The sequence below is a fragment of the Oryzias latipes genome, chromosome 10, assembly GCF_053564925.1.
Source record: "Oryzias latipes strain Hd-rR chromosome 10, Olatipes_Hd-rR_3.1".
Lineage (NCBI taxonomy): Eukaryota > Metazoa > Chordata > Actinopteri > Beloniformes > Adrianichthyidae > Oryzias > Oryzias latipes.
In genome coordinates this window covers 29,117,527-29,135,908 of record NC_136246.1, presented here as the reverse complement: position 1 = coordinate 29,135,908, position 18,382 = coordinate 29,117,527, and the positions used below count along the sequence as shown (strand labels likewise).

Below are 18,382 nucleotides of genomic sequence, written 5' to 3'. Positions count from 1 at the left end.
AATAATTAGGCCTGCACAATATACCGCAAATTTATCGTTATCGCAATATCAAGCTGTGCAATATGCATATCGCAAAAGACAGAAAATTTGCAATAAATGGTTACCTTAGATGTGGCCAAACAATCTTATAGCAGCTTGAAGTGTTTGATGGATTGAAAGAATCCCTTTCTGCTTTGACCAATCAGATGGACCCCTTCACGTTGTTAACTAATCGGATGGCGCCCTATTATTATGTTGTATGTTCGCCACCTACGTCAACAAGGGTAATTTGTAGTATTATTTTTAAGCTGTTGTAATGGAATGGGAATAATATTTTTGCTTGTTTTGCTAGTTGTTTATATACCGCAAATTATATCGTTATCGCAATATTAATTACTAATATCGCATATCGCGAGTTTTCCTCATATCGTGCAGCCCTAAAATAATAATAATAATAATAAAAATATAAAAGCAAATATGAACTATCACCTAAAATCAAGCCAAGTTTCCCAGAATTGCAGTCTAATCAAAAAATAAAGTAAAAGCCCTCAACCCAGTGTTGTGCAGTCTGATGGCTCGTGGGACAAAAGACTTCCTAAATCTGTCCGTGGTGCAGCGTTGGGATGAAAGCCTGCCGCTGAAGCTGAATGATTTTATTTCTCAGTAACTCCTGTTTTAAATAGTCAAAATGTTTGTGGGTATGCTAAAAAAAACTCATTTTTGTGGCCTGTTTTCAAGAACCTTTTCATAAAATATTGGGGTTTTTGTGTGTGGTAAAAATCACATGGTTTGATCCTTTTTTTGGATGGACCCCATAGAGTTTAAAAATTAACTTGGTCCTAATTGGTGTTTTTTGGGATGCTTTTGGCAGAGTAAACTGTGGACTGTATGCTGTACAACCTTTTTTTCCACATTTTTTTACTTTGTTTAATCCAATTAGACATCAGGGATTATCCATCCAGTTGTATATGTAAAAAAACCATTCTGTTCATCTGAAATTTATCATTCCCAACAGTGACCTCACACTGCAAACTGAAAGCAAAGTTTCACCTACTTTTGCAGCTCAGGGGGTTATTGTACATTTAAATGTATTCCACTTTTGTTGAACTGGGTTGTCTTTTTACTTGGGGACTGTAAGAACAACTATTTTTAGATGAGTTTTTTCAGAATCTACAATCAGTCGGTTACTTGAACATTTTAACTCTTAGAATGTCATTTTTCCGTGTGTTTACAGAGTAGCACCTTCTTGAAGGACATTTCAACAAAGTTTGTGGATTGTGCAGAGATCAAACTACAACCTTTGCCTCACAGAGAAGTTCTCCTCTAAACCCCTCGGACACACAGGAACTTCGTTTTCATGCTTTCCCCTCCAGACTCCTTTGTTCCTCGTTTTTGCCCTCTCCTCCATATCTCTACCAAGCCAGATAGCATTTCAGAGTACCTCACAATCACAACCCCTTCAACATCAAAGAGTCAAAACTGAGGCTTACTTTTTTCTTTTTTCCGGAGCCTGTCCAAGGCAGACGGCTTAGGGTTCAGGTTGACAAGCACCGGTGCATGTTGGCTCATGTTGGCAAAAGAGTGACGCTGACTTTTTCACTGCCAAGTCACTGTGGGCTGCCAGGAAACTTCAAATGACTCCTCTTTCCTTTTCTGCTCCATTTTTTTTCTCACTTCTCTCAGTTTCATTTCATTCCCATCAATATCTGCAGTACTTTCACCAAATTTCTCTCTCAGCTTTGTCTTCATCTCCTGCTTGGAGTTTGTTTATCCATAAGGAGAAAGGTTAAGCATTTGTACAGCACTAGCAAGCGTCCGTATGGTGTATTTTTTCACATGTAGGTGACAGTCTACAGATGTTTGTCACAAAGGAATAGCCGTGATGCTCAAGATTTAAGGACCCACTCCCATAAAAATTGTGCTTTTGGTGTTTTAAAACGTTCTTGTGGCATTTTGTTACTCGATAAAGGACATATGTAACGAAAATTAAGCTACGGATTACATTTTTTAGTATTTCTTTATTTAAATTGTTGTGAATCAGGAACAGATGAAAGAAAAACATTTAAAAAAGAGAGTATTTGTTACATAGGAAATATGCAGGGCAGGGTACAAGTTTCCTGCTCTGCCTCATTCTGACGCGGTCTTGCAGACAAATAGATCCATGTATGTCTTTGTTTTCTTCATCTGAGCTGGCATCTGGCTCAACACTGTACAGCTGGATGTCGCAGATATTGTTTTTGCACCGTTGTGTTAAGTCTGTAATGTTGGAAGACGGAGAGGGAGGGTGGGGTTGCTCCATGCCAATAACTCAGAAAGAATTCTAATGAACTCCTGCTGCTCTGCACTAACTATGTACTAGAAATCGACACAGGTTTTTTGATTTTGGCTAAAAACAGCCTAAATATAATTAAAAAACCACTGGCAACACTTTAAAAATATATCAAAGAGAATTGAAGAGGGACTTTAATTTATTGTACAAAAAAGGTAGCTAAAAAATATAAAACTTCATTTTTTTTCCCCCAGCACCTTGAAATCAAAAAAAAAAAAAAAATGGAGTAATGATGGTGCAAAGTCGGCATGTAAATTATTCGAGAGCTTGTCAGAATACAACCTTATAGAAAAAAACCCACCAACGATTTGCTTTGGTAAATGATCCAAGTAATTTGTATTTGAAATATCCCCCAAAAAGTTACCTTTAACAACCAATTCCTGGGTGGTTTGCTCCAAAATGTGAGCCACAGATTATTTTTCTGACAATAGCATAAATGATCTTCACTGAACATATAAACTAGAAATATGAAAAGGAGCACTAAAACCAACTTTGAAACATCTCTGGAGGTTCTTCACAAATGCAAACATGATTTATTTAGAAGCAACTGATGTATTGATGTACACAGGTTTGGTAATAATGCATGTAAAAATTGAAAACTAGACGTACTGCTAGGTACAAGGTGTTAAAAAACATATTCCAATTTGCAGTGTTTTCTGAGCCAGAAGAAATATGGCTGCAATTTTCCTGCAGGTACAACCAAATAAATTAAGGCTGCATCTTCATCATAAATATAGGCTTTGCTTGGTCTGATGCTTCCTTTCTGTCAATTTTTCTGTTTTAAGCTAAATTTTTAAGTTGGACGATGAAAATACTTGTTTTTTATAGTAAAATCTGCCTTCCTGGCTTACCGGTGGGCAAATGTAACTCTGTGTGAAGTGGTTAGCACTTTTATCTCAAGGTAAGAAGGCCCTGGTTCAAATCCCGGCAGGGACCCTTCTGTGTGGAGTTTGCATGTTCTCCCCGTGCATCTATGGGATTTCTCGGGGCCCTCTGGCTTCCTCCCACAGTCCAAAAACATGCTTCACAGGTTCATTGGTGTCCTCAAATTGGCCCGTAGATGTGCATGCAAGTGTTTGCAGTTATGTTGCCCTGGAACAGACTAGCAAGCTGTCCAGGGTGGGCCCTACCCTTGCCCAATAGTAGCTGGGTAGGCTCCAAGACCACAAAAAGGATATGGCGGGTTATGGATGGGTCTTTTGCTATCCATATTTCCATCATTTGTTGTTGCTATTTTTTAATCTATTCTGCAACCTCATTGGGTTCCTCTGTTTTAAAACAGAGGAACATCAGGGTTAATGGTTGGTCCACCTGCATATCTCTCTGGTTTATCTTTGTAGTTACATCTTCAGTCTTCTGTCCTTGAGCTGTTCCATGTTTTTAATTTACGAATGACACAATGTGTTAAACAAAAGAGCTGTAGCTTATTTAATGATTTGGCTTTTGTAACATCTTTACCTTGAAGTGAGTGTTTAGTGTTGGGACATTGTTAAACCTTTTACTTCCTTCATTCCAGAAGTTACCTTCATGAAAACCTAAAGGATGTCAGAAAAACGTATTTTGAAACAAACAGATAACAAAAGATCAGGCAGCCCAAGAGCATCGACGGGCTCCTTAATCTGGGTCGAGTATCCAGTCTTAATGTTAAGTTAATGCACAGATGCAATCAGAGGTCCCGCTGCGCGTTTTGAACATTGGCTGCAATGCAATTCCCTAGTGGCAGCGCGAATTGGGTGGAAATTCTGATGCACGGCATCCAGAATTCTAATATTTTGTAAAATTGTCTTTGCATCAAACAACCAGACACTCAGCTCTTGCACATGATGTGTTGATGATGTAATCAGTGGGTGGAGTCCAAAACCAGCATGGAGAAGAATCTGATTTTTATTTGTTTGGAGACAATAATAAAAAGTTCCTCTAGGTTTGTTCCTTTTTTTGTTGTTGTTGCTAGTTTTTCCATTTTATGGACTAATGTGGGACAGCAAACCGGGTCCCAAAGAATGAAATACAGCTGAAAGTGGCCGTCATTCAGACGCCGCTCCTGTAGTAGATGATGAGCCTCACCGTTTTTGTAGAGCTCTTCAAAATAAATGAACTCTCAACATTTTCAGCGTCTTCCAGGTCACAATGAACTATAACCGTTTGACAGTAGCTCCTCCCACATACAGCGGTGAGCGGCACTAGCATTGAGCAGTAAATGTACTTCGTGACTTGGATTCGGTGTGAACATAGCAGTATATGAACATGTCTATTGTTATCATTTAATAAACAGTTTAACCAAGAAGTGTAAATGCAACCCTTTTTACTTTTTTGACTAATGAATGCAAAAGCAATATAAATTGGTTTTTTATACTCCTGCCCTGTAGGTCAGAGTTTGTTGCCACATTTAAGAGAATCTTACATCTAATGTTCATAAATCATAGGATTTGTCGCCGCGCTTCGACGACTGTCTGCTCGCTGAGCATTGGGATCTTCTGGGAGATTTGCACTCCAGAAAAGGCGCCTGTCAGGAAAATGCTAACGTGCCCTTTCTGACTAGATAATGCAGCTTTTTCTTTGTTAATACTGTGCTCGTGTTATCTCAAATAAATGTTTGCTGATGGCCTAAAATGCCACTGAAATGCTTGTCGGCAAGATGTTGCATTTGTTAGATTATCCTTTTCCCTTCCTAACATATTTACAGAAATAACAACATCATTTCATTCAGCTTAAGTTGGAAGGCCAAAGAGGAGGTTTATGGATGCAGTGAACTGAGACATGAAGGCATCTGCTGTTAGAGGAGAGGATGCAGAAGACGGGGTTAGATTTTCAGTGAAAAACAGTGCGAAAAAAATAAAATAATACAAGTGTACGCTTTGGAAGACTGTTCTGGTGTGTGCACTACATTTCTGAACATTTTTAGACATTAATTGTAGCAGCAAAATGCTTTAATATCCAGGTGCGTTGGTGTGTGGATGAAGCAGGTCTCTTTCTGACAGGAAGTGCTAAAAATGAAAGACTTTGTTCTCCCTTCTTCGCTTTTTTTAGTATCTGTTTCTTCTCTTTACATTTATACTGCAGAGAAGACCAAGTACACGTGGTAATACCATCATTCCTGAGACATTCACTTGGACAGATGATCTAAGCAAATGCAGTCCCAGCATCTCTGCCGTCACTTAAATGGAAATAGTTGATGTTTCACCTCTGGCAGCTTTGTTCTGTCATTAGTGTTTGCAAGGATGCAGCAATCATAAAAATCATTTATAATGCATCGCAAAAAAACTGTTTTTACTGCAATAATTAGCATTATTGAATTTACTTTGAAGCAAATGAAGTCAACATGAAGACAGACAATTAAACTTTTTCTTTGATACTCGTCTGTCCTCACAGTGTTTGATCAAAACCATAAACTCTGCAATAAACATTTTAAGCCAGTGGTGATCGTTATATGATGCAGAGAAAATCCTGCACAGAAAAACAGAAATATTGATGAAATTATCCAACAAGAAAGTGGAAGAAATTTATTTTACAGACTAAATAAGCAGCATGACCGTAAAATACAGTAAGTATCTCTATATGTTCTGTTCGTACTCACGAATCCAGACTCACTCTGAGTTTGAAATTGACGCAGCTTTGATCAACAGTTTGTTAAGGTAACTTCATGGCTGAAATGGTGGGAGGATAAATGAGGTTCAGACATTCTCAGCTGGAGGAAAATCCCAGTAATGAGCTGAGGACTTTGGCTCAGCTGTTGGCCTCCTTCATTCCAGCCTTTTTCACCCACATTCAGAAATTGCTTCTTTGGTGTGGTGTGGAATCCACAGAGATAAAGAACTAAAGTCTTAAAGTTTACAGTTTACAATTACGGTCCTGTTTTCATGCCTGCGTTTGTTGTGGGGGGATCATGGGGTGTATGTGTCAACTGAGGGGGAGGCGGGAGGTTGGTTTTTATTTTAAATCTTTGTTGTGACTTTGTTTTTTTAACTGTGTTGAGCTGCTAAAAGCATAAAAAAATGCTTTTCTACAAATAACTTTGATCTGAAAAAGTACAGTGGCTTATTCTCCATCAAACAGGCACCCAGAAGTTTTTATATTTATTTATAGGCACAGCTAAAGTGCATGAAATACCATAGGAAAGTAGTAGTTTTTCCATTTTGTGTCTTTTCTAGATCTTTTTTTTTTTGAAGCAGAGATTTAGAACTGGGTTGTATGTGCGGTTTCATTGTGCTTTCTTAATAAAACACTTAAATCTGCCAAAAGACCGTTTTTAGGAATCAATAACAAATGACGACTCCTTTAAGGCTCCTTAAATTTCTGTTTAATGTGTTATGTGCACGTTTTTTCATTACTCCTCTTTCTAATTTGGTAAAACTGTTTGACTAATCTGGTTTATAAAAATAGAATCCAACTGTTTTATGAGTTTGTGTCCCAAATTACTGCATTAGCAAATCCAATTGGACCAGAGTTCCAAAAAAGAATTTTGCTTTTCTTTCTCATAATTGCCAGAAAGTATGTCTTTATATTGGGCACAATTGTCCTGCATAAAAAGAGTATTTTGATTTGGAGGGAAAACCACAAAGTCTGCTTCAAATCAGCCATTAAGTTGGTCAAGAGCATCACTATAGCCACAAATAACAGCCAAAGGTGACAATTTCACAGATTGTTTCACTTAAACATTTAGGAACCGAACTGTATGTCTCAAACCATCTAACCAGGAACTACCCTAAACCAACCGTCCAATCAAAATGTCACAAAAAATTGCAAATGTGCTCCAGTGCAGCAGCACTGCTCTAATTCATTATCTAAGGGCACAGACATCTTTTTAGATTCTTTCCTGAGAACATGTCACACTTCCATCTATTCTGATGTTTGAAGGGAATAATAGATAAAGCCAGAAGCATGCAGGTTTATTCTGACACTACCTGTTCTTTTAACACATTATTTTACACTCTCCCTTCAACTGCTTTCCCTCTTTGTAATCCTTTGATAGATCACATTCTTGGGTTAAAACGGTTTACCATGACCTGGTCGGAGTGACCCTGTTTTTGAGTAAAATAAGCGATCCAAATGAATGAAACTTTGCAAGTTGGTTATAGTTTAGAAAGTTTATATATTAAATCTGAGCCAGACCTAAACAAAAACTGGATTTGAGCATCCACTGCATTAGTCAGATTTGTCAACAACATTTGAATTGAGCTTTAGTTATCTCATTAGAATTTCACTCATCATAGCAGCTCAAAGAACAAAACAAATGATTGTACAATTACAGCTCACTAGATATCGGATCAAACAAATAGGTAAATATGTACATAAATAATTGTGTGCAAATTTTCATGACCTGTTTATAGACTTGAGTTGTGCAGTCTGATGGCGGTGGGAATGAAAGACCTCTGGTAACTCTCGTTTCTACAATGTTTAAAGGTGTGTCTCGTAACGACTTGCATTGAGTAAAAGGTTTGCTGGTTTAATTCTCTTAAGGAAAAAAACAACAAAAAGTAATTTGAGCCAAATAAAACTGAATTAATCTTGCATCAATTTTAGGGTATTTATAAGATTTGAAAATTGTGTGATAATTTTAGAGCTATTAAGTTTTTTTTTCTTTTGTTCTTTCCAAACACTGTTTTCAGTTAAGAACTGGGACTTATTTGTTCTAAAAGTAACAAAAAATATATTTCAAGCTTAAAAAATATTTTTTTTTTAGAAAAAGTTGTCATTTGAATAAATTGGTTTCTCTCATTTTTTTTCCATAAGATGTGGTTAATTTAAGATTTTAAACCCAAGTGAATAAATCATTGGGTTTATACTGGGTCTCTCTGAAATGCAAAACTAGTTTTTGCATGTGTCTGTAAAAATATTTTTCCAAACTCTTATCATTTTGCATAAGGATGTTTTCCTTCCTAGCAGGAGGCCATTTTTGGTTAAATAGTTCAAAATTCTCTCAGATCCTAAACAGATTTTTTGATCAATATTTAAATATCAAAATTTACCAAAGTGAACAACTGCCACACCCCTTTCTGTTTGTTTTTGTGCGTCTCTGCTCCTGGGTTGAATTGGAATGTTCTTTACTAAGAAACAGACCCTTCCAGGAAGGTTTCCTCCTTTGCTTCTTTGCAATATTTTGACCTGACGGTACACTGAGCCCCCTCCCTGTGTCTGTCACTTTAGTTCTAAATAGTGTGTATGTGTGATGTGTTCGTAATCACAGTGCAGAAACTTGGCAGTCACCACATGCCTGACCCCATGCTGAGGTCCTCTTACCTGCAGAGAAAATGGATTTCTCCTTTTCTTCTCTTTCTACTTAGTCCTCCATATCGTTTTCTCTGTTCTCTCATCTGTCTGTCTAATCTGATTGTTATTTTTGAGCTTTACTTTCTCTTTCATTTCAACCCCTTCATTTCAGCCTTTTTCTCCCATGCTTTTCTGTTTTCCTCCCACTTGCTTCTTTTTTTCCCCCCTCCCTTCTGTGAGCATCTATCCTACAATCTACCTGTCTTATAATACTGGATTTTAGTATTTATGTTCTGTAGTTGATTCTCTTGACTGCCTTGTTGCATTAGTTCGAAATGGATCGGAGTTTGTGGTTTGAATTAGTTTGGACCAAGTGTGAATGCACCAGAATAACCAGAAGGACCAAAACCCATTTGAATAGGTGGTCTCACCTCCAAATGGACTGTAGTACAGTTTGTTTATGGTGTGAATATAAACCTGATGTGGCCTAACTTGCAACAGCAACACCTTTATGAAACTAACAACCCACTATAGTCAGGTCTTAAAGATCCACTCCGATAAAAAATCGTCTTTTTGGTGTTTTTTAAAATGACCTTGTGGCATTTTTCTATTAATTAAGGACATATATAAAGAAAATTATCCAATGATGTTGCACCGGTAAATAAGTTGGAGATTTGAGGGGCTGTAAGCCAGCAGTAGCGAGAGTAGGGAGCTCTCAGCAATAGGGAGGGGAAGCGAGGCTGAGTTGCTTCACGCCTACGGTCCCGCCCACAACTCAATGGCAAATTTCTAAATTTCTGTCCTAGAAAACGACAGTTTTTTTTAAATGAATTTTGGATAAAAACTGCATAGTTATAATTATAAGACCACTGGAAACGCTTTAAACAAATGGACCAAAAGATGATCCGAGTGGGTCTTTGAATTTTCTTTTTTATCTTATTGGTTCCTCAAGGGGTCACCACAGCAATCTTCTGCCTCCATTCAACTCTATCCTCTGTTTTCTTGTTCAAATTTTTAATTGAGGGTTCAGTTTTACTTCGATGCAGCTGTTTCATTTTTCTAAAATATAGGAGTGACACACGAACACACTGGTTTTTACCTTCTGTAGCTGCATTAGAGAAACGCATTAAAAAGAGGGAAAAATATCTGTCTAACACACTCAGTAAAATAGTTCATTATTATTTCAAAGCCGTGCTTTTAATTGAAATTTATCCAATGCTTGTAATGTCTTTTCATGAATCTAATTTTACCTCGCAGCAGTTGGAAGTCACCGTCATGATGAATGGCGAAATGAACAGGTTATTTCCTAACAGGAATAAAAGGTTTTAAAAAAAGAAGCATCACGAAAAGTCTTTGGAGTAATGACAGAAGCGAAAGAGCTTAGAAGACACTCAAGAATGTGGTTTTACCTCTGGCATTTCCAACACACAAACTTACTGTCTTCAGATACAACCTCACAGTAATGGAACAAGATCCAGTTGGTGGCTCCCCAATAGAATAGGAGGTGATTTGCCTCTATGTCCATGTATGTGTGTTAATAACAGGCCCTGAGACAATGACAGACACCAAGCCCTAATTAGGTTGTCATGCTGAGAGAGCGAGGAATAGATAGAAAACGAGGGAGAAGAGGAGAAAGAGCTTATTACGGAGGATAGGTGTCACGCTCTGGCAGGGAAAGGTGGGAGGAGAGCGGAGGATGCGGGGGACGACTGCCGACGGGGAGGAACGGGAGTCGGAAGATGAACAGGGAAAGGAAGAGGAGAATAGAGCTGTGGAGGATGGACCGGGATGAAATGAAAAAAATGAGAGCACCCCAGCTGAGGGCAGAAAAAAAAGGAAGAAAACAAATGTGAGGTTGTAATGAAGGGCTCACATACAGAAGAAGACATACAGTAGAAGAAGACGTCCTGCTGAGATTTTTCTGTCCAATTTTTCCAACACAAACCAGATGCTTTCAAGCCGCCAAACGGCTCGCCTGGGCTGGGACTGACTCTAATGCAGGTTCAATCAAGTCCTCACACAATCACACCGGCATGGGTATTTCCATGCCAGCGTCTGATCTCACGCCAGCATTCAGACAGAGACTATGCAGTTTGCAGAACTGGCAGCGTTTCACATGACAGAAAATGGCCGGTCAAACCAAGCAAGGCGACTTCAGACGTGCAGATTAAAACACATCTGCAACACTTATTTCAAAATACACCTTTTACCACTAACAAACAAATGCGATGGCTTGTTTTTGCAAAAGCAAATCCACATTTTGTAAGTAACCGTAAAATTTGTATTAAAAGAAAAATCCTTAGGGAGTAAAAAATATTTCTCCTGTTTTCATAAAAACTACAGCCTTTTGCTCATAACCTTCAGTGCAAACGAAAAACAGTAACTTGCAATGTTTATTTAGTGGAACAAATGTGTGCAGACTGGAACAAGAACTTAAAATTAATATAGATTTTATTCAGTGCCCTTTGACTTTGCTTCCATTTGGAGAGCGAGGCTGAAATTCAGCAAACACGATCAACAATCAGACCCAAAGAGAATCCAGGTTTTGGTTTCAGTGTTTTGCTTCAGAGAAGAGCCGAGTTCTGAAAGCAAAACACTTCCAATCAGATTTGTTCGTTCTGAGTTAGCGCAGAAGCGATACCTTAGAACACAAGTGTAGTATCCGCTGTCTTCCATCTCTGCAGATCTGAACCAGATGGAGTCATCCTCTTTACTCAGCCTGTGACCCGAGAAGATAATGGGTTCCTGAAAGACACACAAGAGAAAATATATTTTACCATTTGGCTGAATGACAAAATAATCATCCAACTCTTGTGCACTGTTTTTCTCCATAGCAACTATTTTATGTCTTGCTTGCCCAGGGTTTAGAAACAAGTAGATATAAATTTCAGAAGAATTGGAGAAAGTACATTTTTAGATTTCCTTGGCAATGGCAATTTTTTTTTAAACCATGCCCACATTTCATATGTTCATATGTCACATTATTTCATTCAGCTTGAGCCAACAATTCGTATATTTAAATTGCCACAACTTTCAGTTAAAAAATGTGCGAGTAACAGGAAAACGCCACCTTTGGGAGCTAACGGCTTTCAAAATCTACAGCTTCTAAAACCAACTTTACCAATCAACCAAAGATGTGCTAGAAGTTATGAGGTAATGGATCAAAATCCCTCGGAGGAGTTTAAATCTGTGGAAGGTACCACATGAAAATTTATTGGAAAAATTCAAGATGGCTTACTCTTTCTGAGCTCTTTCTGTAGACCTAACCTGGTGGCATGTGTGTGAAATTTAGTAAAGATTGCTCAAACAAAAGTTTTTTTCCCATAGTGTACCAAAATGTGATAAATCACGACTAGAAATTCTTTGGATATATTGACACGGGTGTTTTGATTTCGTTAAGTAGCTTTTTTATATTCTTTTTTTTTCTTTTTGTCCCATAAGAGATTTAGGGCTCTTTATTTTTATGAGGTTTCTCCATCTGTGTTGTCATCAATTTTATTTATTCATTTTTTTTCCTCTTTTTCTTCTTCTTTACTATGTCAAAATTAATTGACACCGGGTACTTCTGGGTAAAATAAATGATTAAATGAAGAACAAAAATAAAGTCAAAAAATAGATTTTAATAAATTACTAAAGAGGTTAGCACCAATGGCATGAATAGGTAAAAAGCCCAAATCGCTGAAGGTTCCACCTCAGATAATTTACCTTGAGATAATTAGTAGGTTTGTGTATCACAGGCAAATTTAAGATTCAACTAAATGATTCAAAATGCTGTTTGCTACAGCATTCATCTCTTCATGTTTTTCTATTAACCCTTGTGCTATCCAATGGGGTCAAGATGACCACTGACGTGTTCTCCCTACCATGACAAAGGTGGATAAAGGTGAAGAGGATTTCATGTAATCCATAGACACCAATGAAGATCACAAATCAGTGAAGAAAAAGGGTCAGCGCACTGTCGTGTGGGGTCCAGATGACCCCACTCCCAATGTTAACGTGCCTAGGATAGCACAAGGGTTATGACTTCAGGAATTTTCCAGAAAGTTCAAAGGCAGAGACGTTCCATATAAATGTGGACTGCAGGGGGCAGTCTACAGGCTACCCACTGAAGGCTGGAGGTTATGTAAGCTGCTTTTAAACAGCTGTGAGTGAGTCAGCCTGTTTGAAGCAGGAAGTAAATACAACTGGGTCACTTTTTGTGCAATAATCCTCATCATAAATAATATATTTATTTATAAAAAAAGTTTTTTCCCCCCGGTTTTAAGATCCAGATTTTTCAGACCTTCTATTTATGTGCACTATTACTGTTTATACTTCATTTCTGTCTGTGCAGGGATGGGGCAATTTTTCTGTTCTAAAGTGGGACCCTGGTCTGATAGACCAGTCCATCTAGTTTTTATGCATTAGCACAGATGGCCCACCATCAATCTTCAGCACTTGACCCAGAGTTCCTCCACCTGTCAAATCCAACTTTCATACTGTTGCTGACATTCTCAGGTGTGTCTGAATAATAGAGGAAAGGTCCTTCATGTCCTCCAAAGACAAAGAACCACACCGATAGAGAGGAAGAGACATTACAGAGCACTTTGTAGACTTTCACAAAGGTCAAAAGGTGCTTTAGGTGTGAACATCTACCATTGGTGATCACTCAGCTGGACACGAGCGCAAGGAAGAGAAGACAGGAAAAGGCAAGAGGATACTACAGCAAAACTTTAACTCCTGTCCTCGGCCAAAGCAGACAAGATAACAAAATCCATACAGTTGAAGGAAGAGTCGCTCAGTTTGATTAATTTAAATCAGAAACTACTGACTGACTGACTGACTGAGAACTGGACCAAGTGAAAGTGGCATCACCAATAGAAAATGATTTTGGTGATTGTTGTATGGGTGGCTCAGACAACCATCATGGATTATGAATTATGATATCTATTTTTTATTACAATGGCTGAATTGTATACCTTAACACTTAATCAATCAAACTTTATTTATGAGGGGAAAAAAAGTGCTTTTCATGCGCCACAGTTCAAAGTGCTTTACAATTATGTTTTTTTTCCAATTGCTAAAAAATCTTTTCTGAAACAGTAGACCAATTTAACCAAACATAATTTTCAAAATACAGGCTGAATGTACAAAATACTTGACATCAGTCAAAAACTCACTTTGAGGTCAAAATGAATAGTCAAAACCACAGCAAGCACAACACAACAGAACATTCAACAATGCTCACAGCCCAGCTTCATCACAGGCAATGTTAACCTCAGTCACACAACAGGAAAAGAATTGACCTCCTGTGCCTGATCCCAACCTTGACAAGACACAATACCAATGTCATCACAAGCCGTGTCCATTGCCTGCAACAGGTTTTCTCGAGTGTATCGTCGTAAACCTTGTTGAATGTTCATGTGAATGTTGCTGATTAACAACTTGAGCCTGCTGGGTGGGGGTTGACCTGGCTACTGATCCGCGTCCCTCATGGACATTCCATAAAACAACACGTGGTCAATAACTATGGCCTAGATCTCATCAAAAAGTATTGTCCTTTGTCTGGGTCAAGTTCTTGGTGCGGGTCTTGCTCTGTTATCCATCTTTGAAAAAAGCTGCTCAGTTGTTTCAGAACTGTCTTTATACCATGGTCCGGGTGAATACTCAATTCTGATTGGCTGCTGGGTGTGCATTAAAAAGTGATATACCACAGGATAACCCCACGGTGAAAAAAGAAGTTCCGGTCACCTAGCTTAAATGTTTTGTATCACTGCACCAGCTTCTTTAAAACAACCTTTTGCTTCATCATTTGGACAAAAACAAGCTGTATGAGGTGAACTTTCTCTCTAAACTGATGCTTTATTCAATCCATTGGAAAGATTAGCATATATATATATATCGCCAAATCTTGACTGCAGCGGTGGTGCGGCACGACGCAGACTATTTATTACAAAAAAAATAGTTTGCTTTTTGTGAGAAAAGCGATCTAAATTGGAAAAATACAAGACTTAAGGACTAAAAACTGGTTACTATTTATTTCCTTTTTAAGGGACCATGGTATAAGCGGGTTAATGGCCTTCGAAGTGTGCATTATCACTTTTTTTTTTTTTTTTTTTTTTTTCCTTTTTTTTTTAACTTGTCCTGTCCAACAGCTAGGCAAACAGATGAGAGCTGAGGGCCTCTTGTGTTGGACATATTTTATTTTAACAAGAGGGGTTATTCATCTTTAGACAAACCAAAGGTATGTCTGAATAAACCCCTTTTGTAATTGAGGCCAAACTTTATTAATTTCAATCATGTTTGAAAATCTTTGGTGTTGGACCGGACGGAAAAGGAAAGAGGGGAAGAAGAGAGAGGGACGTTAGAGAGAGGGGGGGTAAGAGGGTGAAAGTAGGAGGGGAAGGGGGGTAAAACCATGAAGCAGCATAGAGCAGACAGGTTTACTGGTTGTTTATCGTTACGGTACGGTTCAAATGTAGTACAAAAAGGGCGGGGCCTGTTCACACACACTCAAATATTATCAACACACCTGCTAGCCGCAAAAATGTCCACATGTCAACATGCACACAAAACAGATAGTGTTCACGAACGCATACCTATGCCTTTAAACCAACTAGTGTGAAATCTTTCATTCATTCAATCATGCAAACTATTAGTGCAAAGGTGAGCTAACACCTGTGCTCAGGTGAGTGTTTATGTTCTTCTAAAATGGATGGTGGAATGTGAAAAGAAGGAGGAGGAGCGCCCAGCCACCCCCACACCCATACCCCCGCCGCAGCAGCAGCGGCAGCCGGAATTCCCCCAACGCCACACGGGAACAGGCAGGGAACAACCGCCGCCCGGGCGACCAAGACCGCCACCCAGGCCAGGGCCAGCAGGACCGCCGCGAGGCCCCCAGAGCCAGAGAGCAGGGAGGCGCAGAGGGAAAGAGAGCGCCGCCCCAGCCCAGCCAGGAAAGCAGCCCCCCGCCGCGCCGGAAGAGCCCAACGCAGGGCCCCACTGGAGAGGGACGCCCACAGCCCCAGACGAGCACCCCACCACCACCCAGGAGTTCCGGGCATCCCCCCGCCCCGACCCCAGGTACGAGCCAGGACCCCCCAAGGGAGACCCGCTCCGCACTCCAGGCAGCCACCCACCCGGCCCACGGTTGGTCCAGGTAGGAGCAAGGCAGGGGCCCGCCGCCCCCGCCCAGGAGGGGGGAACCCCGGGGAAAAAAGGGCGGCCCACAAGGGATGTTATAAATATGGCCCGACCAGGCTCGGCCATGTTGGAAGTTTGGCGGGGCCCAGCGCCCAGGGGCAAGGACCAGGACCCACCCCCCAGGGACACGAACACCCCCGGCTCAGGTGTAATATGAACCCCCCCACCGTGCGGAGAGAGCACCGCCGGGCCCAGGGAGCCGGCACCCAAGGGACACGGCCGCCATCACCAAGGGGCCCGCACCCCCCACCAGGGAAGGGGTAGGGGACAGATGGACCCAGGTCCCACCTTCCTTGTAAAATGTGTGTGCGTGTATGGGTGTTTCAAAGGGTCTTTGTGTGTATGTGTGTGTGTTTATGTTGGAATGTATATATTGAAGGGGGAGGGGTGTGTGTACTAAGGGGGGTGCAGTTAAAATTGGCGAGTAGGGCACTAAGGGGACATCTCCTGATTACTCACAGTGATGTCCCCTCACCCTCCACACCAAGGGGCCCTAAATGTCTAAGGTGCGGTTAAAATTGGCGGGTAGGGTGCCAGGAGGACATCTGCTGCTTGCTTGCAGTGATGTCCAAGCACCCCCCCTACCAAGGACCCTACATGTCTAAGGTGCAAATAAAACCGAAAGAGGGGGGGCCCACTCCATACGGCAACCAAAGGAGGGGGGCCACTCCCAAGTAGCCCCCCCCCCAAGGCGCATCGCAGGCTAGACCCCCCACCCCCTCACCCTAATATGAGGTTATATAAGGAAGGGGGTAAGTTGGGGACAGCTGGTAGACTGTCCCCCGGTGCATTATCACTTTTTAACGCGCTTCGCATCGGACGGTTCCGGCTTCCACGGCGTGCATAAAAAAGTAATAATGCATACTTTGAAGGCCATTTACCCTTATGTATACGTCGCTGCAGTTAATTTGCAACAAGTGTCTTCAGTTTTTATCAGTTGTGTGTTGATGGTGACTGTTGTGTTCGAACAGAGTTTGAGTTTTGCCTCTTTTTGTTAACTTTTTGCATCTTGTGTGCTGGGAACTGTGTTTTAACAGTAAGAATGTGAAACATGTTATGCTAAGAGTAAATTAGATTTTTGTAAATTGACTTTTAGGTTTAGACCAAAGAGTAAAAATTTGGAGAAAAAGAGTTAAAGCAATTGTTTGACTGGTTTGGAGAATGACACTTAGGGTTTAACAGTTGGGAAAAACTGTAAAATCAATCTGACAACAAAACATAAGAGGAAACATTAAAACCAACCCATCCCCCTTTGCCTCACCCTTCCCTCCATTCACAGATGCCCCAATGACCCCATACACAATGCATAGAGGCACGAAAAAATGACACATTTTTAAAAAGAGACACATGGCTTGGCTCTGTTGTGAGTGAATCTCCATATAATAGTGCCTACCCACACCGGACAGAAACATTGTTACCTCCGCGGCCTTGAAGCTGGACCCCACCCGCCCCATTAAGGCCGAGCTCTGCAGCAACAAACCCAAACCCAAACCAAACCGCAACATATCTTCATCATTAATATCTAGAAATGATTTACAGTAACTTAAATGGATCTATTTATACACCTTTAGAATCTACAAAATGTTCCTAATTTTGTTCGTAATATGGAATGAAATGGTTCCTATGGACCACAGTGACAGCAGGTTTCAAACCACAATCAGACTCTTCCCCAGCAAGATTCCTGTCATCCTCCACTGAGGAGTCTGCCCATCATCCAGTGACTGCACTTTGTCAAAAAAACAACTTTCATAAAACTCAAAGTGACTGACGTGTCCTTGATCGAACTGATGGAAAGTCTCATTGTATTTTCTAAATCAGAAATCTTTTTTTTACATTATAGACCTGTGCTTCAGTATTGAACAACTAGACTACATTTAGTTTATCCAACTCAAATCCTTTTAGGAATCTGTGTAAAACAGATGTTTGCTGATCTCAGAGTTGAGCTAAATACCAAAAACCTGCAGTTTCTTCAGCTGATCATCGTGTGGTCTTACCTCTGCATCTCCTTTGTTCCTGTACCAGATGAGGCGCAGCTTGGCGTTGGTGGCCATGGTGTAGTTGGTTCTTATGTAACTGTAGAACAAGGCACATTTGACCCGGACAGGCTCACCCGCCAAAACGTGGTACTCCTTCAGATCCACAGACCAGTCTAGGCATCCGTCCACTAAGGAGATAATAGAAAAAAAAAACAATTATTGGTGTAGAGAAAAAAAAAGTCTGTCAGATTTCCTATAATGTCTTCAATGTCCACGTCATCCAATGAATATCATGTTCCATCTTTTGATAAAACCTATTTAAACTGTTTAAAGGCAAAACTAAAAATGTGCAAATGTATCTAAAGACAAGCAGCTGTGTAGAAAACACATTCTGCAAGAAAGAAAACGAAGCGGGACAAACAAAATGCAAGAAGAGATAGAAAAGAGAAGAGATGGAGGGTGAGAACAGGTCAGCTAGAAAGAACAAATAAAAGTTGGAAGACAAGCAGGAGCTGCTGAAACGTAAAGGTCGACATAAAAAAATAACAAGCTTCTTTCCTAAATGGACTTTTTTCTTTTTTTGCATCTCCTTCTTTGCCCATCGTCTCCATGCTGCTTTCTTTTGACTCTCATGGTCTGGAGCGCTGCTAGATGGTCTGTTTTAATAATCACCCTCTGGCAATTGCCAAAAATCTCTTTCTCTGAATAA

The 18,382-nt window shown here is 40.1% G+C and overlaps 1 protein-coding gene across 1 annotated transcript in view; it reads right to left on the bottom strand.

Annotated features, from left to right (window-relative positions):
• Positions 1-18,382, bottom strand: part of il1rapl2 (interleukin 1 receptor accessory protein-like 2) — a 437,033-nt gene that overhangs the window by 143,878 nt on the left and 274,773 nt on the right. The window contains exons 5-6 of the mRNA XM_020706755.3: positions 17,692-17,861; positions 11,157-11,260 (exon numbers count right to left, since the gene is read on the bottom strand). Of these exons, the coding sequence (XP_020562414.1) occupies positions 11,157-11,260; positions 17,692-17,861 (274 nt within the window). The remainder of the gene's footprint in view (positions 1-11,156; positions 11,261-17,691; positions 17,862-18,382) is intronic.